General features: G+C 39.7%; 1 protein-coding gene across 3 annotated transcripts in view; it reads right to left on the bottom strand.

Moving 5' to 3' along the window:
• Positions 1-25,978, bottom strand: part of FGGY (FGGY carbohydrate kinase domain containing) — a 208,377-nt gene that overhangs the window by 75,064 nt on the left and 107,335 nt on the right. For all 3 annotated transcript variants that reach the window (XM_042462093.1, XM_042462095.1, XM_042462094.1), the window contains exons 9-10: positions 4,722-4,829; positions 1,612-1,673 (exon numbers count right to left, since the gene is read on the bottom strand). In XM_042462093.1, coding sequence (XP_042318027.1) covers positions 1,612-1,673; positions 4,722-4,829 — 170 coding nt within the window. The remainder of the gene's footprint in view (positions 1-1,611; positions 1,674-4,721; positions 4,830-25,978) is intronic.

Raw genomic sequence — 25,978 nt, 5'->3', positions numbered from 1 at the left:
GTACTTAACTGCATTAATTTTCTTGTGGCATCTTTCTATTCAATGTATCTGTTTGAGGTTCAGTGTGTACAGAGGGGGGAAATGTCTATTTTATGTGATTTGTTGACAGTGCTTGGAGCTATATATTTAATCAAGGGACTGTGATCTGGAAAACATTATATAAATGCAACTGGATACACTCATGTGATAAAAAAATCATATAATTCTCTTTACTGACTCACTTCTGTACTGTTTTACAAAGTGCTGCATCTCAAATAAGAATAAGAATAAGACTTTACTGGAAGTAAGTAACGTCATCTTATTTTCATAATAAGAAATATAGATGTCACTGACACTCATATTTCCTGACCTGGAAATATAAGTTCCAAGAGCTTATTATTTTTGCCTGTAATGTAAAATAAACATTATAATCTATTAATTCTTCTCTAGTTCATATTTTAAGAATTTCACTACTTTCTTCCCTCCCATCCAACAAGAATGCAAGTAGCATTTCCCAAGCCTTGTAAGATCTGCTACACTGCATTTCAAGAACCAGGGAAGGGTAAGATTTTATTCCTTTCCATCTTCCTGTCTCTGAAGCACAAACAAGCAGCAGCCATGTTAGTGTGATGAAAGAAATATGGGGAGAAAGCATGAAGAACTGGGGGGAGTGGAGGAACCTAGACTGGTTCACTCAAACTATTTACCTGAAAAACCCTCCTTGACACTAACTTCATCCTTCCTTTTTCACAAAGTTATATATTTTATGGAATGTTCATATTATTTGGCACAAATATGATGACCAGAGACTAACCGCCATCTTCTGAACATGCATAATTTTCCAAAGGCTAGCTCAGAGCAAATGATTGTGAGAAGTTGGGAGGGAGATACAAATCTTCACTGACTTTTTTTTTGTAACAAATAGTATAGGCAATGTAGTACAATTATACCTCAGCCTTAAAATTTAACTGTCACACTTGAAATGTGAAATACTGCTACATCAAAGTTTTTGTGGCATAGTCTTTTTGCTAAAAAGAAACATGTGGAGCTCACCTCAAAAAAGTCTCTAATCTGCAAAGCACCAGGCCTGATATGCAATGTGACATTAGGACAAAGGTATTCTAGCTTAAGTGTAAACGTTCAAAGTTTCAGACACCTGCTCCTACATTACCCTTATTATGATATCTGCAAAAGCATCCTGGCAGGTCAGATGCATGAGTGACTGTTCAATTGGCCATTATGGAAGAGGCAAAATCACCATGAACTGAACTTTGCAGCAATTTTGCACAGGTAACTAACTGTGTGTCCATATAATGTGTTCCATAAAATTGCAGTTTAGTTGTTCAAGAGTACTTTACAGGCACAATTTCTGATGATTTCAGCACCTGTGAATGGCCACGTGAATCAGTTTTCAGGTGGACATGTTCACAAGGGGGGAAAAGGGCTGTATTCTGGAATGGGAAAGATGAAGAACAAGATGGAAAAAGAAAGAAATTAATATAGTGAGAAACAGCCCAACCTACATCCCTGTTAAACTGGAACATTCCAACTGCACTAATTTCTGGATTGCAGCCAAAGTGGTGTTTCTAAGACAGACTGTAAATGATGAAGAAATAAGGATGATGAACTGACCTGGCTGCAGATCTTGTTTGTAGCTCTGGGAATGCAGCGTGTCCTTGGACGACATGCTCTATCTTGAAAGAAAGGAAGATGAATTTTCATATTAATTCTTGCTATTTCCGAAATTGCCAAGCTGCATGTGGTTACAGTACAACTACTAAGGTGCTTACAGTCTTGTTTCTGAACATTTGTTTGTTTGTTTATTCACTTATTGTATTTCTGTATCACCTGCCAGCCCACAAGGGCTCTAAAGCTCTCAAGCTGAATCCAGATAAGACGGAGGTACTCGCTATAGGGAACCCTAATCCCGGAGTGGAAATATCTCAACTGGTTCTCAACGGAGTCACACTTCCCCTAAAGGACTGTGCGCAGCCTGGGGTTGTTCCTGGACTCATTGCTTCAGCTGTCAGCACAGATAGATGTGACGGCCAGGAGTGCCTGTTATCAGCTTTGGCTGATAGGCAGCTGCGATCCTTCCTGGAGCTGGGGGACCTAAAAAACGGTAGTACACACACTGGTAACCTCTTGACTCAGCTTCTGCAAAGGGCTCTACATCGGGCTACTCTTGTACCAAGTTCAGAAACTTCAGCTGGTGCAAAATATGGCAGCCAGAATGGCTGCTGGTAAATCAAGAGTTGACCAAATAACATCAGCTTTAAAATCTCTCCATTGGCTGCCAATTAGTTTCCATCGCAGTACAAGGTATTGATTATCACCTTTAAAGCCCTACATGACTTGGGTCCAGCTTACTTGTGGGAGTGACTTCTTCCCTACAATCCACCCGTCACACTCAGGTCCACTGGGAAGAATTTACTGCAGCCAAGGAAGACCAAGCTGGCTGCAGTTTCCCAGAGGACCTTTTCATCTGTCGCTCCTAAAGTGTGGAATGATCTGCCAGAGGAGATCCATCACATCACTACTCTTGACACCTTTAAGAAGGCTGTCAAGACAGATCTATTTCGACAGGCCTTCCCAGACTAACCCCCACTATCCCGCCACCTATTATTTGACATCTATTGTTCTTCCTCCCCACTGATGGCCTCTCTCCAAATTCATTTTTAATCTATTTTAATTCGTATTTTATTGTTATAGTTTCTGCTTTGGTATGAGGATAGGGATTATTTTTTATTGATGTTATGTAATTTATGTTTTGCTATATAATTTTATCATGTATATTGTTGTGTTTGTAACTCGCCTACCAGGATACCAGGGGCCTGTGATACCAGGCCTTATATCAGGGATACCAGGCCTTATATTAGAAGTTCACATTAGCTGTAAGAACACTATTTGTGAGAGTTTGGGTGGACATATACAGTAAAATGGGTGTGGTTCTCTGCCTATAATGCTGTGCTTAGCTCTGTAATGTTCTGATCAGCTTTGCACTGGTGTAGACACATTCCATAAATGAGTCACAAAGATCACAAAGAAGAATCTGTCTTACAGTTTGTGCCATTACACCCTATAAGCTTCAGAGAAGTGGGATACAAATGAAAAATGGCCAGAACACAGAAGCACCATGCACACCATCAAGCATGTACATTGGAGAACTGAACATCTTAATGTGAGCTAGCTTCACATTATTTGTTGTTAATTGCCCTCGAGTTGATCTTGACCCATGGCGACCCTGTGGATGAGACATCTCCAAGACCCCCTGACCTCTACTGCTCTGCTTAGGTCATGTAAACTCATACCCATGTTCTCCTTAATAGAGTCCATCTACTTCCTTTCACCTTTCCAAGCATTATTTTTTTTTCAGTGAGTTCTCCTTTCTCATGATGTGCCCGAAATACGACAGCCTCAGACGATAGGATCCTCAGCACTCTTCTCCAGCACCACATCTCAAATGCATTGATTTTCTTCCTATCTGCTTTCTTCACTGTCCAGTTCTCACATCCAAACATGGTAATAAGGAATACAATGGCTTGTATGATTCTAACTGTTGTGTTTAATTGTATATCTCTGCATTTTAGAATCTTTTCTGGTTCTTTCATAGCTGCTGTTCCCATTCTTAATCTTCTTCTGATTTCCTGCCTGTAGTTTCCATTTCTATCAGTGTTTGATCCCAGATAAGAGAACTCTTTTACTACTTCTATTTCTTCATTGTCGAGGTTGAATTTGTCAAGATTCTCCGTTGTCATTATTTTTATTTTCTTTATGTTCAGCAATAGGCCTACCTCTGCACTTTCTTCCTTGATCTTTCTTAGTAGTTGTTCCAGGGCTGGGAGGTTTTCTGCTAGTATTATGGTGTCATCTGCATATCTTAGAAGAAACAAATCTACAGTTCATATATAAAGGTGGTTGCATATACAGAAGACTGATGTTGCTAGTTATGATTTGGACAGCCTTTCTAGGCTTGCTGGAAGAAAAAAAAAAACCCTGAACTTTTGCCACATTCTTCCTCAAAAGTGGCCTAATGTTAATGGATGGACAGTAGGCTCATAAACTCTCCATGGATGGAGTAATAGATGGGTGCTCAATGTCTCCATGGCTCCATCCTGGGATTTGTAATTTCATAAAATATTTAGACTGGTCTGTCAGAGAGCTCTGGTGTCTCACTAAACTACAAATCCCAGGATTCTATAGGATAGTCTCATGGCAGTTAACGTGATGTCAAACTGCTTTATTTCTGCAGTGTGGCTATGCCTTTATATTCAGCTAATGTGGCCAGTAGACTTCAAGGTGCCATTCAAATGTATGGAGCCTGTTTGTGTTTGTTTCCGAGATGGATATAATCTTAATTGCAGATTCTCTCAAAGTACTATATAAGAAAAAGATAAGGTGGAAATATCTGTTTGGCTCTTCTGATTGTGTCAGTTTCTACAATTTTATTCCCCTCAAATAGAATCCAGAAAAAAGTGAAAACCATGTCACCAACCACCACCATCTTCATATTTAGTGTCCATATATTAAAGGGTCATCTAGACACATAGATTATCTACAGTTGTACACTTTGGACTGAAAAGCAGCCTTATCATAACTGTAATTGGCTCACACTGCTATTGCTGGAAGCTTTGTGGCAACTCATACAATTAAACATATGTTTTAACATGTAACACATCTAGAGAAAAGTAATCATTTTCCATGACTTTTTATTACAAAGAGGAAGAAAGAATCAAACTCACCAGTTTCCCAGTAGCACTTTGGCCTCCTTCATTTAGCCAAAGTCCTGGCACCATTGCTGAGTAATATGGTCCCCAAACACCAGTAACAAATACAGGAGACTTGCTTATCTGAAAAGAAATATTCGCATCTAGTTACACAAAAATTCAGGCATAAGAAGAGCAAAGTGTGTATGTGATGTGTATGTGTGTAGGACACACACACACAGAGGTATATGTACACATGTATCCATATATGCACACACATACAGATAGAGTCTATCCAAAGCTTGGTAAAGACACAAAACAGGACATTTCATGCCTCAAGATGCATATTGTCTAAATTTCAATAAGCATAGATAATACAGGGAATGTCAAGGAACAAGATAAGAGTTATGAGGCAGAGATCTCATCAGCATAGCATCCCAAGACAGACATCAGTAGGAACTCAAGCTTATCATGGACAAGGTCCAGGGTGCCATTCAGCTAAACGTATTTTATTAGCATGGTTCAGACTAATCAGCAATGCTAGACCCTATATCCATACCCTAACAGGAAACCTGCAAGGCAAGATCTCCCCTCAAGTCTATGTCTACAGTACCTGTTTAAAACAACCACATTGTTTCAGAGACGTGGACTCCGCCCCTGGTGTTCTGAGACACAAACAAACCAGAGTTTGCATCTGAATTCACATGATATGGTGAACAAATCATGGAGGGAAGCTCTGTGGTTTGCTTAGCTACAAGCAAGACTGATCTAGTAGCAAACACCGTGCTGTTCATTCATGATAACCAGAATTTCCATTGACTTTTGGCTCACCATATTGTGCACATACGGCCATACTGTTCATACCAATTGTAACAAGGCTTTGTACTATTTATAACATGCATCTTATTATGGTAATGATAATGGATTTATAGGATAGTCCTATGAAGCCTTTGGAACATGTCAGCATTGAGAGTAGAACATTAAACAAACACAGAGTGGTCATATGTAATTCCTTATATAGGACTCTATGGTGCTTTACAGACTGCTCGTTTGGGGCGGCCTGTAGGCGCTGCTTTTCCTGCCGGATCGGGGCCTCAGCTTCCAGAGTGGCAGCCTCCGAGGCTCGATCCGCCTCTTTCCAGGCTGCAGGGAAGGGGCAAAAGGCCGCTTCCCCGTGGCCTGGAAAGGGGTGTCCTTGGGGCTTCATGTGGGGAGGAGGAGGAGAAAGGGACCGCTCGGCCCCTTTTTCCCTTGCGTCGCTGGCGCAGCCGTCTAAAAGCTGCGCCAGTGACACAAATCGTGGAAGGAGCTCCGTTTCAGAGCTCCTTCTTGCGCCGCGGAAAGGGCGCTTTATGCGCCCTCGCACAGCGAGACGACATCACATTTGCACCGCCCCGTTTGGAGGCGGCGTGTTCATGACGTCGTAATGGCGGCCCCCATGTGGAACGGGCGCTGCCATTTTGTACGTCCTGGGGACGTACTAGGCTTAGGTGCGTGCGTAAGTCTATAACGGGCCAAAGTAATATTAAATAGTCCTCTATTTAAAAGCCTGTCTAGATCAGATGAACTGGTGGTAGTATTTAGCAACTTTGAAATTACCCATCAATAGCCCTTGAAGATCAAGCTAAAGAACTCACAGATGCCCTAGTCACAGTTTTTCCCACTGTGGTGAAATATATCATATTTCTACTAACATACTAATCACTTCTGAACTTGCATAACTACTGTAAATAAAGCTATTTCATGTCCAGTCCCTTTTGTGTCAGTGCAGTCCCTCATTTTGATCATTGCATACCACATGGAATTTTGTCTCTTCTCATTCTTCCACTTTGAATACATGTTTTCCAGTTTTTGTTCAGTTTCTGAACACAGCCAGCTCCCATTCCCCCACAAAGTTTATGATCCATGATTTCAAAATTACAATCTTTTTTTCCATCCCATTAACCTCTCATGCTAAACCCATGTTTAATCTGCATGCTGTTTACTGTTACCTGGAACACTTTAAATAAAAGCTGGTGAATTGTTCTCTCATTACAATAGTATTGTCTGACATAACACAAATCATTTCTCTCCATTAAGACAAAGAAGAAACTTTGCTTCCCAATGCAAGTGCATGCTATTGGTGGTGGTGGTAGTGGCCACAAGAATCCATGCATCTGGCTATTTCAATGATACAAAAGCAGGTAAGAAAATTGTTACAGATAAGCAGTTTGATGTTTGTGGTTGCTGCAGGTGTACCTCTCCTTTGCCTCTTTTGTAACCCTAGTGGTCAATGCTGTAACTCATAATTCCTTTATAGATTTGGGGAATTTCTCTAGATGTAAAATATAGGCTGGTAGCTATCTGAAGCCTGGCTATTCTATTTTCTTATATGTTTTCAGTGTTATGCTTATTGTGTCATTTGGAGCTAACCTACGGCCAGTACAGAACGGCAAAAAGAGCTGGCTTCAGGATGGAGTGGTATTCGCACGCCTCGACTCTGCCCCCAAGCCGGCATCATGCCACCCGCCCAAACAGGTAGCAAGTAGCATTTCAGCAGTGTGGCATTTAGAAGGCGCATGCAGAAGAAACACTGAAGAAACACCATTGCCACAGCATAGGTGCCCTTTCCCCAGCACAAAAAGGAATGGCTTTCTATTGCTTCTTTTTGTGGCAGGAAAAGGCTGGATCAGGGCTGCAGCGTGCAGTTGCCGTGGCACTGATGCGGCAGATAGGGCCATCTGTTTTTGGCCTTGGAAAATTATGATCCCTTTATATATTTCTTTGAAAACTGAGTAGAGTTTCCTGCAACCTTTTCTAAAATGAGATTTAATATATACCGTATGTACTCGACTATAAGTTGATCTCATGTATAAGTCGAGAGCAGATTTTGGGGGCACAATTATGGATTTTGGTATGACCCATGGATAAGTCGAGGGTAAAACTTAGGGACATGCAACAAATGATCCAAATAATAAAGCAAAGGAAAACGATGCCAAAGAACGACAAAATTATGGCAGGCATAACTGTTTTGGCTCACACTAAAGGCTGGATAGAAGAGAGAATACAGGGAGGTCAGTGCTTCAACGACAGATTGCACTCTTGCCTTTCACCAAGAGATGGTTCCCTTTTTAATAAGAGTTAAAGTATAATATTTACATTTGACCCATGGATAAGTCAACCTAGGTTTTGGAGGTCAAATTTTTGACTAACATTTCTAGACTTATACATGAGTATATACAGTGTGTGTGTGTGTATCTATCTATTTGTCTGTCTGTCTGTCTGTCTATCTAGCTAATTGTTCTTCCAGTTAAGTTTTAGAACACTGCAAGTAAACAATGGAATAGAAAATGCATTCTCTAAGCAGTTTCAGTAAGATCTAAAAATTATGCCTCCCTCCCACCACATCATTTACTACATTCCATAAATTATTGTTTCCTCAAAACTACCTTGTGCTTGTATCAGCCATCAAAGTAAAACTCCAATTAAAAATCATAACTGGTCCTTCTGAGAAACCATCTGTAGCCAGGCTTGGTATTTTAGAGGATACCCAGAAGAATTTGCCAGACAAGATATTTCCATCTGTATCTTGTCTCCTGTTACACACTTAGATGTTCGTATCGTCTTATTCCTGAAATGCCATTTGTGTGCATTCCAAAAAGCTATCAACAAACATGTGGAGCAATTAGATGTTACACATCATGACATCTGTGAACAGAGATAACTGTGTGTGAACACTTTCTTCAGCACAAGGAATATTCTTTCATCCTCACAGAAACTCTACTGGCACAAAATAAATTCTGGGGTTTGGTTAATTACTGTTTCCCTCTTTCCAATAAATCTCTCCCATGTGCTCAGATGCATGCACCCCGGATTTTCTATTCCCTGCAGTATGTAATCACTTTCATGGGAGGCTGCCAACCAGAAACAGACAAATCAATATCCCTAAAGATAAGCAACTGTGAAGAGAACACTCCTTCACCTTATTTCTTCTCCTTAAAATGGCAGTCCTATGGTTTTTTTTAATCCCACCGCTGCCTCAAAATTATGTGATGTGCCACCACAATCCTTTTCTATGATTGCAGGCACCTGGGAGTTTTTCTTATCCCAACTCTGCCACCAGTGTTTTGTAATGTGAGTAGCGTGGTATTAACTCAAGTCCAGGCATGTACTTCTTGAATTAAAGAAATAAAACTTTATTTACAAGAAGGTTTAACAACGGTGCTTTTGATAAGAGATGTTTCATGTATTTGTGGCTTTCTACTTTGTTAGTTACCATTGGTTTTATAACTCTCCCTCTAAATTACTAGTTCCTTGTAGCTAAGACCCACTCCCTTAAACTTAGATCTGACAGCCTTGCAGGCCAACAATATCCCTCAGGATAGTCTATTCCAGCCATTCCTTTTTCCAGAGTCCTGGATATATAATTAACGGAAGGGAGCCCTTTCCTAATACTCTAACCCTAGCCTTCACCAACTAACTCTGGCCCCTTTCTATCAATAATCTAGGCTCCTCAGAACCTCCCTCTCAAGATTCAAAACCCAACTGACAAAACCAACTGCCACACGGAGTCTTCAAATTCCCCCAGCCAGCACCTGATTGGCTTATGGCCTCTGGCTGGTGATTGGCTGGTTGGTGGGTCTGTTCACCACAGCAACATCAAAACTCCATTTGTGAAACATTTTGTTCCTTTTCCCCTGCACACCTATTTAACAACAACAACAACAACAACAACAACAACAACAACAATAATGTTTATTTATATTTCCCACCTCTGCAAGGATCGAGGTGGGATTACATCAGTAAAAATAATACAACAATACAAAAAACGATCAATAAAACATGAATACTGAATTAACCAGCATTCCTATTAGTTTTCTAAAATAATAATTCAGCAATTCAGCAATAGCCAAAAATCATAGTCAGGAGTGGAGCAATCGTCATAATGTTTTATATGGAGTCCAGTGGATAAGCCCGCTGGAAGAGATTTTTTATTCTCACAATTACACCAGAAGGTAAATCCAAATCTTCTGGTTCAATCAGAGTGGACATAGTTTTAAATTCTGGCTGGGTCTATCCCACACAGAAATTCTCTGTTTAGGAGCTTTAACCCAGTGATGTATATTAGTCCTAGAGCTACAAGTGCTTAAGTGCATTGATATGCAGTATAGAAATGTACTTGCTATTGCTACAAATGCATAAGAACTTTTACTTTGATTCCCTTTCCGGTTCCAGTTCACTTACTCTCTCTCTCTCTCTCTCTAGAAACAGAGCATAGAACAACAATAAGTAATACATTTTTATAAGATAGTGGCAGTTAAGCTTGCATCAAATGATCTCCTTAGTAAAAAAAATGCATTTGACTAAAAATACGTCCTTTTTAAAAATGCAGGTACAGTGCTAAGAAATTACAGGTATGACTCAGTTAAAGAAGTAGATATGTTCATGGGCAATACTTCTTTAACAGAAATTTGGCACCAGCAGCAAGATTAACATAGAAAGAATAGGGATAAATTCCTACACCACACAAAAAAAAGCAGCTCAACGTGTGTTGGCAATTTTTTTCATTCAAAATCAACATTATGCGCATGTGAAATGAAACAACTCAGTTAATATAATAATAGCAATAGCAAATGCATTTTATACTGCTTATCAGTGCACTTTAAGCACTCTCTAAGCAGTTTACAATGTGTAAGTAAGCTAATTGCCCCCAACAAGCTGGGTACTCATTTAGCAACCTTGGAAGGATGCCAGGCTGAGTCAACCCTGGAGCCCCTGGCTGATACTGAACTCACAACCTTGTAGTTTGTGTATGACAGCCTGCAGTACAGGCATTTAAACACTGCGTCACCAGGGCTTCGCCAGGTAAACATTACTAAATAAACAAACATTTTGAGCCTTCTACAGACCAAACTATTTTTTAAAAAGTAAAACTGCCCAGAATGTGCCAAATTATTGTAGTTTGCTTCCCCTGACTCAAACCGTCCCAAAACACAAAATATATATTTAAAAATCAACTGAAAATTGCCCAAAATGGCCGCCAGAATTGAAGGCTGCATCTGAACTGCAAAAATAATGCAGTTTGACACCACCCGAACTGCCATTGCTGAATGCTATGGCATTCCGGGATTTGCAGTTTTGTGAAATATTTAACCTTCTTTGTCAGAGAGCTCTGGTGTCACAACAAACTATAAATCCCAGGAATCTATGAGTGGTGTCAACCTTCATTATTTCTGCAGTTCAGATGCAAGCAAAGACACTTCACTTCGAGTGCACCGAAAAGTGTTGGGAGATTATCGCATATCGTTCTCAGAACGTTTTGCATCGTAACGTGATGAGAACGTTCCTGGAACGGATATTACCGCATTGAGTAAACTGGAACATGATTGGAATGCATTTTACCGCACAGCGCTTCCTTTTTCTTGAAACCATTCCCAGAACATTTTCCACGGAGGTCCGTTCAAGCCGAGAGAAATCCATTCTCTCATTCCTCCATCTCCTGATTGGCTGAAAGAATGACAGGCAGGGAGGCAGGCAGGCGGGCGACTGCAGTGAGGGAAGGTGTGTGTGGGGGGGTGAAGAAGGAGGGAGGGAAGGGAGGGAAGTTGGGACAAGGGAGAGAAGAGGAAAGGAGGGAAAGAGAGAGAAAGAGAGAGGGAAAGAGGGGACCAGGGCAGAGAGCAAGAGGGAGAGGGTCTGGCTCTTTGCTATGGAATTCTGGGAGTTTGCTTGCTTTTGTGTGGTGCTCCAAACAGAGGAGCTTTTGTGGGTTCCCTCTTTGAGGGAAGGAGGAGAAGGTCCTGGGCATCCCTGCCATCCCTGCCTCCTGCAGGCTGCCAGCACAGGAGCCCTGCTGGACATGACACCAGAGGCCCCCCGCAGAAGCAGCCAGACCCTCTCCCTCTTGCTCTCTGCCCTGGTCCCCTCTTTCCCTCTCTCTTTCTCTCTCTTTCCCTTGTCCCAACTTTCCTCCCTTCCCTCCCTCCTTTTTTCCCCCCTCACACACACACACACACCCCTTCCCTCACTGCAGTCCCTCGCCTGCCTGCCTCCCTGCCTGTCATTCTTTCAGCCAATCAGGAGATGGAGGAATGAGAAAACGGATTTGAGAACAGATAAGAATACCGCACAGACCTCTGTTGGAACGTTCTCATCACATTATAGTTCACTGGGAACACATTTAATCCATCCCCTCCTGGAACACATGTAGAACACATTTAGAACGTTCTGAGAACCGGATTGGAACACATACGTGCGGTATTCTTAAATGTGTTCCGTTCTCATCGGGTTCTCAGAATGTTCTGAGAACGCAGTGCGGTATTCTCCTTGGTGTGTATGAGGCAGAATGCCCCCCCAACCCCTGTACAGTTGTCCACTACCATCTTATTGGAAGGACAACATAGCCCATAGTGAATGATATGGGTGGATATACTCAAGCACAAACATTACGGTTGAATACACTCCAGCGTACTGACATTCAAGTATAGCTTGGGAACACAACCCCTGAAAAGCTTTCTTCTGGGAAGTAAACAGAAGTTTGTGAAAGCATTTTCTGTTAATCTGTTTTTAGAAAATGATCTGCCTTTATAATACACCGACTCCTGCTCTTCAATATTTTGAATACATGCCTATCCTGTTGTAAAAGATTGTCTTTCATTAAGGGATTTTATTCCCCAATTTAAACCACCAGCATATCTACAGGTAGTTCATATTAAGTTTGGTCCAGCTATTTATGGGTTCAAACAGTTATATGGGGAAGTGCCAAATTTCCTCCAACTTTTGCTGTCTCAATTTATGTACTTTAAACTAATATATACCTGCAGCACTACAGATGGTGGGGGCCTAGAGGAAGCTACCGGGATTTAAAATCAGCCAATAAGACCATAGTCAAGATATCATTGTTTTTAGCAGTAAGGTTGTATTTCACTTTTATAGAGTTTCCACTCCCCAAAGCTCATATAGCATTTTCTCCTTTTATCTCCCTTCAAGTAAAAGTTCATAATACTTTCAAGCTTTTGAAAGTTAATTATCGGTTGTTTGTTTTCATTGGTATTGCTGATTGTATGTTAATTTACAGTTGTTTAATACATAGTTTTGTAAAACTTAGATGTAGGGTATTAAATTTTTCATTATACAGGTCGTTTAATTTGTTGTTTCAACATTTCATACTGTGAATCCAGCCTAGGAGCTGTTGTTTACCAGAAGGTGGTACTAACATATTGTAAGCAAATTAACACTGTTACTGTTGATCAGTGTTGTCACTCCATTTTCAATAGAGCTCTGTTACTACATCTTGGTGATTTCTAACTGAGCTTTTCATTAACAATATTTTTGGTGTTATACCTTCTCCAAGGTTTTTTCTTATCTCCCATACACCATCAGTATGGTTCTCTCTTCCACTAATATTTATAAGTTGTGTATTTAAATTGTTATTATTTTACAATAAAGATTGGAAATAATTTGCTACTGAGCTGGTAAAATACAGTCAATCTTTTGTTTGCTGGCCCCTGACATTTAGAAAGTACTGAGGGTGGGGGTGGGGGTGCAGTTTCTAGACAAGCATTTTAAAACACACATAGTGTCCAAGTAAAATTAGACCAATTCAAATGTATGCTAAATCTCTCATCCAATTAAAAGATTAACTGTGGCTCCAAAAGAAGCTTAGACTTTGGCAATCTCCAAAGAAAAGACAATTTATTGTGAGATGAAGTAGCAACAAGAATTTCTATACATACATCAGATGTAGAACAAGGGAAATGTGCTTAACAGGCAATGGAGAGAAGACTGATTATGAACCCCAGTTTCTTTCCCACCAGCATTTGACATGATCATCAAAAGTGATTCAATAAATATTCATTCTCAGCCATACACCTCAGCTGCAGTCCAGTTGTTCTTAATAAAGAAACAGTGTGTGCCTAATCTGCTTTTGACACTTTATGCAAACTAGTGAAATTAGCTGAAAATTGAGTAGTAACAGCCCAGGAATTGTTTTGCGTCCACTGATAAGGTAGAATGTTTATAGGTTCATACAGAGGATAACTTTGTAAAGCAGAACTATACCATCATTTAATTATTGTACAGGCCTGGAGGGATTGATAGGAGCCTAGGCAAACATCAGAATTTAAATAATTAAGATGTTTTACATACTTTTACTTGACAGTTTCCCATATTACATTCATATGGTTTAAGTTATAATAACCATCTTCCATTCATGTGTCTGTGTGCATGATCCCATCCAATCTTGGAAACTAAACAGGATCGGTCCTGGTTAGTACTTGCATGAGAGACCATCACTGAATACCAGGCTATATTTCACAGGAAGAACCTAGCCAAACCACCTCTTGAGTATTCCTTACCTATGTAATTCAAGGAGTCTTCATGAGTCAACAGGAGACTTAAAGACAGACATATACACACACATGCCTTCAAGTTGCCTGTTGACTTATGCTGACCTCGTGTAGAAAAAGAAAAACTGGACGATGCATAAAACTCTCACCTGAACACTGGGAGTCCCTGATTCCCAACTTAGTCTTCTGCTAATTTTCTTCTGGAGAATAGTTTAGGAAAGTCATTTTCAAAGATTTCATTTCAAAAATTCATTTACAAATGTTTTTAACTTACAGAGGTAGGGAAAGTTCAGCTTGTGGGCAACATGCAGGCCCTGGTACCCAATATAAATATAATAATTTATCAATTATATTTATAAATATTGTATTTAAAGAGTCTGAGAACCCTGTTGCAAACAACTGGCATTACTTCTTTTTCACAATGCAATGACAGTGAAGTTCTGGAAAGGAAAGAATAGCTGGTGACAAGAACAATGAGGTAACTCTTTGTGCATTAACTGTGTTATTGACAATTACATTAAGTTCCTCTTCCAGTTTTGCATTTAACCCCACACCACTAGCATAGCCCTACTCATGACAAGGGCACAAAGAAAAGCATTACAACTATGAAACCTTATGGTGATGGTAGATGCTGCTTCCTTCTGCTGCATTTTCAACATGTCAGGCAAAGAAATCAATAGGCAGCAAACCAAAAAGGGAATTCCATGTTGGCTCTGTCTAGGTCTGTATCTGTCTAGGTTGGAGCTTGGTAGAGTTAATTTTTGTGACAATTCCTAGAATACGATGTTTGCTGGGACATCTGGAAGATACTGTCTGAAAAGGTAACATTTTAAAGCTCTTATCTATATTGATATTGTTATCTATGCATTTGTGGAACATTTTTCAAAGAAGGTTGACAATGGATAGATTTTTGAATTCTCTTTCATACGATGAATAGGCAAGATCCTACATTGCATTTGTAGCTATGTAAAAGTTTGTGTTCATAGGAAATCCTGCTACCCTTGAGACGATTCAGGGATGCTGGAGGGAGAAACGATTGCATCATGATCGAGGAAGTGCGCCAAGCTCCCACATACACATGCTTCCTCCACGTTTGAGGGAACTTTTAATGGATGTTTTACCAGCGATTCATCCAGGTATGAAAATCTTCAGTGAGGCAGCCAGTTCCCCCCTACCCTCAAGCTGGAGTATGACAATGGGAGATTGTAACAAGAGCACTTGGAAGAGGAACTCCTCACCACACTGTAGCTCAGGTCCAGAAGAGGCTTGGCTGTGTAATTCTGAAGTGCTCCACTTCACTGTGCCACAGACCTCCATTGCTCAGAGATGCCCCCTGGAGTTTAAGATGGCTTTTGGGTGGCATTTATGATTATGGCAACAGTGCCACAATCATGAATACAAAGCACATCTGAACATGAGGCAGTTTTGAATCCATAAGAAAAGATTACAAATCTATAACTGCAATCCATATATTCCTAATTACAATTTTGTACCAGTTTTCTTCTGTTTGAAGAGAAAAGGAAAACTCCTTTCTTTTGGAGGTCCATGCAGTGAGAGTTGGATCAAAGCCAAGATTCAATGTTATCTTTCTTCATGCAACGCCAACATTTGAGATTTCTTCCTCATTTCTCCCATGTCTAACCTCTGCAAACCCCAACAACCTGTTCAGGGTTGGTTTCCAGCCTTATAATCAGTTTTGGAGGGTGGGGATGCAAGAAAAATTACAAGAGAAAGTACAGTGGACCCTTGTTATACGCTGGGGTTTGGTTCCAAGATCCCCCGTGTATAACAAAATCCGTGTATACTCAAGTCCCATTAAATATAATGACATAGCAAAATGGTGTCCCTTATAAAAATGGAAAATCAAGGTTTGATATTTGAAATGTATACTTTTTTTGAACATTTTCAAACCGTGTATGCTTGAATCCATGTATAAGAAGGGCCAACTGTAGTGTACTGATTCTGGTGGAAATAGTAGAGTCTAGCAGAAGTATAGCACAGGTTTCTGGCTGCTATATGTATGAACGTAAGGACAGTACAATATTCTTTCAGTCATTCTGGTTATGGAAAAGAACTCTTGGATTAGTTTACCATTCATGACTATCAGATATTTTAGCTATGTTAATATAAAGAGAAGAAACGTTATCTTAAATATTAGCTAGTTTCTGGGCTAAAGTTTTTTGTGGGCTAAAGCTCATTTCCTCAAGTGCAGTGGATTGTACTCCACAAAAGCCTATGATGGAATAAACTATTCTTTAAGGTGCCACAAAACTCCTTTCTTATTAAGATTCAGTGAGAATCCTAGTAAGATGGAGAAATGAAAAAGAACTCCGAGTGGGAAGATTTAATGCAATTCTACTCCCTGAAAGATTTATACTAATATGCAAGATATGTAAACATTATAGAGCAATTAAAAACAAATGAAATAATGGATCCAGTTTAACAGTATTCAGCTGTGATGAAACTGCCAGAAGGATTTGTTATGAGTAAAGCATCTGGATGTGATACAGTCCTTGTTCAACCTCTGTGTGCCCTATGGAAATCAATGTCAGATTCTTTAGGATCAGAAAACTGCAAGATGTACTTCAAGTTACTGGAAAAAATCAGCATTCTAAACAGAGTGAAAATACATATGTTGGAATAACTAACATTATCACAGGAACAGTTCATATTATGAAAGCAAATTATCCTCTCTTATTTTTTTAGCTCTGCAGACTCAAAACACTTGTGCACAACTTTTTATGGAGCTAAGAAAGCACAGGCAGATTTTTCTTTCATTCAAACTAAACTCATATGTGTTTTGCAATGCCACCTGCAGCAGACAAAAACTGAACCCATCACCTTTCCACCACGATGAAAGCATTGCTCTAGGTTATGGGATTTTAAAAGCAGGGAAGAAAGGAAGAAAGAAGGACTCCTATCATCAGAAAATGAAAACCCAAAACATCTCTCTCTCTCTCTCTCTCTCTCTCTCTCTTCATGTCATGAATGTACTACCGGGGATCAACTTGACAACCATATTTTCTTCCAAATGCTTTTTGCACTGGCAGCTTAAAAACATGTCTCCTGAACCTCTGTCATTCACACTTTGGGATGTTTAGGGGGTCTTCCTAAATTATTTCTTCATTGAGTAAGGAGAATACAATTATTAGTTTTGCTATGAGAAATCCTTATTTGGCACAGGAAGATCCAGTTCTTATCTAGCCAGTTACAGGAATTAGTACAGTTTTGAATTTAAACAGCATGGATCAGAATCCTCTTTCCACATTTTATGGCACAAGGCATCCATTCATTGTTGTTGTTGTGTGCCTTTAAGTCATTTCTGACTTACAGCAACCCTTAGGTGAATCTATAATGGGGTTTAGCTGGCAAGATTTGTTCAGAGGCACTTTCTCATTGCCTGCCTCTGAGGCTGAGAAAGTATTATGTGCCCAATACCACCCACATGTATTAACAGAGATAGGTATAAATAGGCTTATGAAGATATTTTAGGACAAATGGATGGAGTCCTTACATATGACCATTCTTCTGTTGAATCTACACATCACCACAATGGTGTGTGAACCACTTCATGATACTCAGTTCCTATAGGAAGGTATCACATGGGATACATCAAGTGCCCTATTACTTCCCCATAATCTAGTTCAGACTTTTTCAATATGGCACCCTCCAAATATTTATGATTATAACTCCCAGTATTCTTGACCACACGACATGCTAATGGAAAATGATGGCTATGCCAGCAAGTTTAGTCTAGGTCTCTGTAAGATGGTATCACATTTACAAGCATAGTACTGACAGTGAAGTCTGTGTGTCCCATGTAATCACTTCTCAAGTGCTGGAACAAGATTCTAAGATAGGGGTTTTCTGCTTTCTGAGTAGCATCTGAAGCTAAACTATTCAGTGTAAATAGAGAGATAACTTCAAATGTGTTCACGCTTGACTAACTTGCATTCAGTAGTTTTGAAAGCACTCCTGTACTTTACTGAGATTAAGTGATGTGACATTCACACAAGACTTAACAGTACAATTATTTAAAAGTCCCTTATGTTGGGATAGTGTAATGAAAACTGATAAAGGTACACATTCAGCTCTACACCCTATTAATACTTAGATTTACTTTTCAGGTGATAGCCAAGTTCTCAAATAGCACCGAGATTGGAATTTATGTAAGATTATACTAGCAGCTTATGTGATAGATGGAAGACAAGTTTCACGCATGTCTCACTTCCATAAAACTGCATGCACTGCTCAGATCTATTTCATCTGATTTCTAATTAGTATAAATTCAAGGAGGTGCTACATATACATGCATATGCAAATATCTTGGGCCTGTAGAACTGGCCAATTACTTGTTCAGACATATATTACAATTGTTCAAGATATCATCATCATCATCATCATCATCATCATCATCATTTGTATCCTATTTTTCTCCTGATAATAGGATTCAAAGAGGGTAACAACATATTTAAAACAATACAAATTAAAAACAACACAAAGGCATTAAAAGTATAAATATAAGTTTTAAAAGTCAGTTAAACAATTCATGGAGTTAAAACATTAAAAATTAAAAATAATAAAATAAATTAATAGAATCATAGAGTTGGAAGAGACCACAAGGACCATCTAGTTCAATCTTCTGACATGCAGGAATACACAAAAAGCACTCCTGACAAATGACCAAATTAAGCTTCTGTTTAAAAATGTCCAAATCAGAAGATTCCATCTCATCTCAAGGCAGCATGTTCCACTGTTGAACTGCAATCAGTTCTTCCTAATGTTTAGATGGAATTTCTTTTCTTGTAGTTTGAATCCATTGCTGCATTTAGATATGTTTATATGCCATTAAGTTGTATACCATAAAGTCAACTTCAATTCTTTGCAACCCTACAAATGAGAAACCCACAAGAGCTTCAGTCATTGACAGACTTGAGAAGGGCTGTTGATGTCCAGGGCTGGCTTGATGGTAAACACAGTGGGACTGCCATATCAGTGAACTAGCCATCTGCAGACTTGACAGACCACGGATTGTCCCACCCCATTATTGTCAATTGTGGTGCATGCATGCAACCATGCCGACAGAGCTGCATGCATGTCACCACTGATTTATTATGATGGGGCTTGAGCATGAACATTTTTTCTCATCTGTGGGGAGGGGGGTGACCAAACCCCCACAGATGGAAAGGCATGCTGTACAAATGATATGATGTCTTATCACACAAATTAAAAATATTCAGTAAAAGGTATATATGATATCAAACTGGGAAATCTGAAGGTTCTTAAAAATATTCAAAACATAGTCTAGATAGTCACTCTTTCCAACATCATCGTGTAAGCAGACATTTATCAGGAACATCATGAAATCTCACCTAAAAGTTTCTAGCCTTTAAGTCTAAGGGCAAATCATCTTTAAATAGAAATTAAGCTTTCCAATCTTCTTTACTACAAAAGAAAAGCTTACTATATTAAAATGGTAGAATTCAAAGACATAGCTCAGTATGTAAAGGGCTCTCTGAGACTAACTGAAAGACAGAAGTTGAGGAAGTAGGCTCAGGTCTACAAAAGCTCATGGTACCAATTTCTATCTTTCAGTTAGTCCCAAAGGTGCTGCAAGATCCCTTTGCATTTATTAAAATGATTGATGATTAAAATGATTGTTAAGTGAAAACACTGAGTAAAAACAAAAAAAGTGAAATTTAATAGCTGCTCTTCCCAGCTTTGTTTCATCTGAGAATGTTCTAACCATCTTATCTACTCCTTTGTCCAAATAAATTATTAAAAAGTTGAAACGCACAGTGCTACAAAAAAGTCCTATTGTATTCTCCCTAAGATTCCCTCTTGCTTGATAGAGAACAATTAATGACAATCACTGGGCACTGTTGCTCCACCGGATGTGGGTCAACCTAGCAAAACTATCATGCAGTCCACACTTTACCAATGTATCAAGAGGGATCTCATGGTCAAACATTTTGCTAAAATTGTGGCATCTTAATGTGGATGATTTCTTAATTGTTTTCAAAGCTCAGATATTTTGTAATAAAGACAAAGATTATTGCCCAGTACTTTAAAGCCCTCAGTTCTATGCGCTCTCTCTCTATCTCTCTTTCTCTTTGGCAAAATCATTTCATTTAATAAAACTGTCTGGGTACAGAATAACCTTTGCCCTTCCAGTATTTACTGTGTCGCCTGCCATGAAATGGAAGCAGAGTGCTTTGATAAATGGACAAAAGGTTGTCTGGGTACACTTCTACAGGCAGTCTTGTGTTGTGCACTGAAATGCCTTTTTGTACCCTTCTAAAGTAATGTACCACTTACAACAGACACGGCTGCACATACTGGAAACTCTATAGGGGGCAGGAACTCTATATGCATATTAGTAGGATTTTCATGGATCTGTTATAGTAAGACACTTTAAAAATGGGATACTCCTCACAGCAAACAATCCTGGAGAATCTAATATCATTTACTACAGAATGTCATAATCTCCTATCAGCTTCATAGGGTGGACAATGCAGTTTCTATGTCAAATTTCTTAGTGTATGTGTTTTATTTGGGAGACCCAGAAATGAAGTGTTATATAAGATGATCTGGTAAGTATTATCTACCTGGTCAACTTGTACTTCCAGGATGCTGGTGCTTAGGAGAGGCTGCTTGGAAGAAACATTTTTGCATGTGGTCCTTCACAGACTCTGCCTTATCGTCTTAGGTTTATAAATGTGGTGAGGACTATGCACAGGATGTATTGGGTGGAAGTGCCTGCTGTCACATCCCATGGACTGTCACAACATGGTGGGGAATGTCTGACCTTTGAGTTAAGGTCTACCTTTTGGGTGGATTTTTCCAAAATTTCCTGCTAGAACATGAGCAAATAGGTCTAGAGAGGTTGGATGTGAAATCTTGCCTATTGACTATGGGTCATTTTCCTCTATTGTTTTGAAAGTAGTTGGGCTGAATTTCATCACCCTTCACATTTCTTTGATGGAGTTTGCCAAAGCACAAAATGTAATTCAGATGATTATGACACTATTAAGTTCCAGCCAGGCAGTTAATAGCTGCAAACAGGAAGATTAGCAGAACATGAACAAGACACTCAAGATGCTGAGCCTTGAATTAATGTGCATGTACCATAATCAGCCACCACGGTTATCCTGATTAGTCGCCATGCTTTCCATATTTTTTGTATTACTTTGAGAAAGTATGGCTCACATTTATTGAGCATGTTGACATTTCTTGAATTTGAATTAGCCCTCTGTAACCTTATAGATATACAGTGGTACCTCGGGATACGAAATACCCAGGTTACGAATTTTTCAGGATACGAAAAAATCCCATAGGGATTTATTGTTTCGGGTTACGAAAGTTTTTTCGGGTTACGAAAAAACTCCGGCGCTATTTTAAATGGAGCCGCGGCGGAGCCGCGGCTTTTTTCCCCATTAGCGCCTATGGCATTTCGGCTTACGAAGGCTTTTCGGGTTACGAAAGCGGCCGCGGAACGAATTATTTTCGTAACCCGAGGTATGTGGTGGGGTCCTATTAACAAATGACAAGGCTTCAATTCCATTGGTGAGCTCTCAGAAAAGCATATTTCTATTGACATGTCCATCCAGCTTGGATCTGACTTGACTGTGTCCCTGTGAAATAGGTGTAATTAAGCAAAGTTTGAAAACTGGGCAAACCTTGTTGTTGGGTTGTGCTGTGTTAATTTATTTGTTCTCACAATGGAGAATGAATATTTATCTCCATTGCCTTGTGGTCTCATGTGATGTGAAAGTCTACAGTACTGGCGAGGAGGAGATGCCTCTGCCCTGTTCCCACATGACAATTGAGAGGGGGGAGGCAGCCATGGGTCTGGAAGACTGTAGCCTTCCAGGTCCTCATTTCTCTTTCCTCCTTGCCCATCCTATAGGAAATTGAGAAGATGGTCAGAGGGCAGGGAGTGGCGAGGCAGCCAAAGATCTGGAAGGCCACAGCCTTCCAAATCCTTGGTGACCACTGACTATAGCTTTCCAGGAACCTTTCCTGGGTCCCCCATGCCTAGTCATCATGCTAATATCAGGAGGTGAACCTCTTGAAGGACTGGAGGGAAAAACCAAGAAGACAGCTTGAGGAGGATTCTCCTCATTCTAGACACTTGAAAATCCTGTTTTTCATTGTGTTTCCTCAAGCATCTAAATATTATTTTCTTCCATACTTGTTGGTATATTTCTTATTGTTTTCCTCACTTTTGATATGTGTTTGGTATTTATATGTCCTGTATTCAATGCTTTAAAATAAAATAAAATAAAATAATCCTCTCAAATGTGGGGAGGAGAAATAAATGATAGGAACTATGTTTGTTTTCCATTTGCTCTTGCTGGGTTTCTGGATTTCTCTTTCTGTCCTCTTTCTCTTTACCTTCTCCTGCCTGTAGCCTCAGAATCTCAATATGTTTAGCCATACCTCTGCAGCTTCACAAATTGAAATCCAGCTTTCAGTACCCTGGATAGGCCTCACAACCAGGGCCTGGATTTAAAAGGTTGACAGCCTTCCAGTGTCATGCAAGTGTGTTCTTTGAATTGATTTTCTCCACTGCTATCAAAGTCTCTTTCGTGGAATTCTATTTTATTTATCTTAACGATATTTATTTGCTTGAGTTGAACCGTTTATTATTTATTTATTTATGAACAAATTGATTCCCTGGTACAAAGTATGCAGTAATATTGTTCATCCCTAATGCAATTATTGTGCACATTTTCATTTTTGTGTGTTAAGTGTCTTATAGGTCTGTATTATCAGAACGTGTGTGTGACTATACTAGGAGTCACTATGCTACTCCTTGGGCTTCCTCCAAAACACCCCAATGTACATACAGTAATTTAACAGTAGTCTAGTTTCAAGAAGACTTGAAAAACTATTTCCTGTAGTTTTCAAGAAGCAGATAAACATATACTTCTTATGTTTCAGAAGTGTTTCACACATCAGAACAAAAATTAGCTTTCTGAAATGAAAAAAAAAACCTGACAATATATTTCAGAGCTTCTAGCTTCTATTTTCTTCCTATTTCTGTTTTAGGAGTTTATCACACTGGGGCTGATTTTGACATTAAAGAGAGATTAAAGTGCATTTAAAGCATCCTGCAAATGAAGCGGAAATGACAAGTAATTGCACGAATGATTATCACATGCAATTGTACAAATAAAGTGATATTGGAAATGCATTGTCCCTGAAATCCCAAAATTAAAAAGATGCATATTAATGCTTCTTTGTCACCACTTTACTGGCAGGTTTTGTGCGATGTCGTGTGAAATCATTACACACAATTTTTCCAGGATATTAATGGGATAAACTCACGATCTTCTTTGTGTGGTAAACTCCTTAGTGTGCTTTCTTTAGGTTATTAAAAATTTTTCATCCTCTAAAAGAAAGGGTGCTTTTGACACCCAATACCAAAGAGTCACAAGAGTCTGAATTTCAAGACTCCTCCCTCGGCACATTTTGTACAGAATTTTTTTTGCACAAAACACATTTTTGCACAAATGTAAGTTTCTAAAAGTTTTCCAAATGCAAAAAGTCATCAAATTTTTCCTCAAACTCTTGTATTCTCACCCATCAAGGAGAAAAGCCCTGAATTTTTTTGTTATTGCTTGTAAGAAGTAAAGACTTCCATTGGTAGTCTGTCATGTGGTTGTTCATGGTTTATCAGTTTAAAAGGTAATTAGGTAGGCAGATTATTAATTGCTGAGCTGAACTGAAAACTAATTTTTCAATGGGAAATTTCTTAAGAAATAGCTATATCTATGCTACTATTAAGACAAAACATGTTTTGGTGATTTTACCAGGCATAATTTTAATAGCCTTCATTTGCACTCTGCTAAATTACATCACATTACATATTGACCTTAATGTCTAAAGTGAGGGCACAGTCAGATAAGCCAGTGACATATCAAACTGTAGTAAAAGCCCAGTGGCTGTAATTATTGTAATGGACACTGCTAACACATAATGGAAGATTCAGATAACACACTTATCACATGACAAATGCAGTCCTCTTAGCAAAATCATGGTGGTGTAAATTTTCCAGAAGTGTTCCTGCAACTGTCTCTAAGCTCCTGCAAATAAAAACCTCCCTGCACACTCTTCTCCTTTCTTCTAACAGTAGATGTTGAGTGCTGCCAGGATTAGAGCCAAAATAGGGACAGGAAGGCTGCATCTGCACTACAGAAATAATGTACTCTGGCACTGCTTTAACTGACATGGCTCAATGCTAAGGTATCCTGGGAACTGTAGTTTTGAGACATTTAACCTTTTCTGTTAAGAGAAATCTGCTGCTACAAGAAACTACAAATCCCAGGATTCCATAGCATTGAGCCATGGCAGTTAAAGCAGTGACAAACTACATTATTTCTGCAGGGCAGGTGCAGCCTAAGAGACAAATGGGGATGTTCACAGTAAATATTTGAAAGTGCTGTTCATGTTTTACTGTTAAAAAATAAAAAAATCAGAGGGCACTTTCCCCCCCTACCCTCCAAAAGAAAAACAGCCTAATGAGGGCTAAACATAATCTATAGACTGCAAATGTTAAGTGACAGAGGATAAAAGCAAAATGGGATGGAAGATAGTAGAATGCTCTGCTTGGAAGAAAGTGTTTGCTGTAACCCTGAAGAAATTCTTTTTAGAAGAAGGAGAATACAGTACACAGCATATCACATTTGTCAGTAACTTAAAGTCATATAAGGCTACAACAAGTTCCAATATGCCTGGAATGTCCATTGGACACCAACACATTGTGCCTTGTCCCCATCTTGACTCCTGCTAGATTGACACAGAGGCCTCTCTACAGTTTTCTATTTATGGAAAGAATTAGAATAATTTCCAAAGCAGCTAATTTCACAGGTTCTGACACTGCATCATCTAAAAACTAGCTTACTATAACAACAACAACAACAACAACAGAGCACCAGAGTATTGTGAACTTGATCAAGCTCTCAGGGACTACTTAAAGGCACTCAGCAATTATTCTGTTTTCATGAACAATTTCTTCAAAAGAAGCTATGATGGAAAATCCACACTAACAAATATGGGAAATATGACTGTAATAGTATATTTTGCACAGTCAACTATAGCACCAAGAGAAAACACCATGTTAGAAAGTCTTGTGTATGTAGAGCGTCAAAATTATGCTTGGTTTCCATAAACTAGCACATATGAAGTTGACCACATGTACAACTCAAGGGCAGGTTTTGGGGCCAAAATCATGGATCTTGATACGATCTGTGGATAAGTCAAAAGTAAAACCTATCACAGGGCTCCTTGGATCCTTCTGCAGAGAGGCAAAAGCAGCATTGCCACCTCAGGGGGCCAGCTGTCCCTCACCACCACCAACACCACCATTTTCCTGCCCAGGCATTCCAAATGCCTTTTGTCAGTCTATTCAGAGCAGTACCTTAACATTTATCCATCCCTCTCTCTAAGTAGAGTGGCGAAAGGCTCCCTTTACCCCTTCCTCCCACCCTGCACCAGGTTTCCAAGAGGCACTCCAGGAGTGAAAGAGTTGGTGGCCTCCTGCCAGAACCCAGTTGCAGGAAAAGGCCTGACAGGGTCCCCCACCACCCTCCTTCTGGCCCTCAGCTCCATGGTGCTCCTCCATAGAAGAAGCTGCCAGCACTGCTGGGCAGCTCCAGAAAATTCTGGGGGGGGGGGGCTGCTGTCTCCTCTTCTTACTCCAGGGATCCCCCTCTCCTCCAGGGCCTCTTTGCCACCAGAGTCAGATTGGTGATCACTTCTTCATTCACTCACTTTCTGGGCCACCAGAGAGAATCCCCTCCCTCTTTTCCTTGCTACCAAGACAGGTGCAGGGCAGGGGCCCTCGAGTTGCCTTGAAGTTACTGCCCATGTCAGGCTCTTCATAAAGGTAAAATGGAAGCACACAGCTGGAGATCTTTGGCACTGCTTGGCATCAAGTTAGAGTCTTTTTTCAGGGGTGGG

This window comes from Sceloporus undulatus, chromosome 4 (assembly GCF_019175285.1).
Source record: "Sceloporus undulatus isolate JIND9_A2432 ecotype Alabama chromosome 4, SceUnd_v1.1, whole genome shotgun sequence".
Lineage (NCBI taxonomy): Eukaryota > Metazoa > Chordata > Lepidosauria > Squamata > Phrynosomatidae > Sceloporus > Sceloporus undulatus.
Note: the sequence above shows the minus strand (reverse complement) of the source record. Positions and strands in the feature narration are given on the sequence as shown.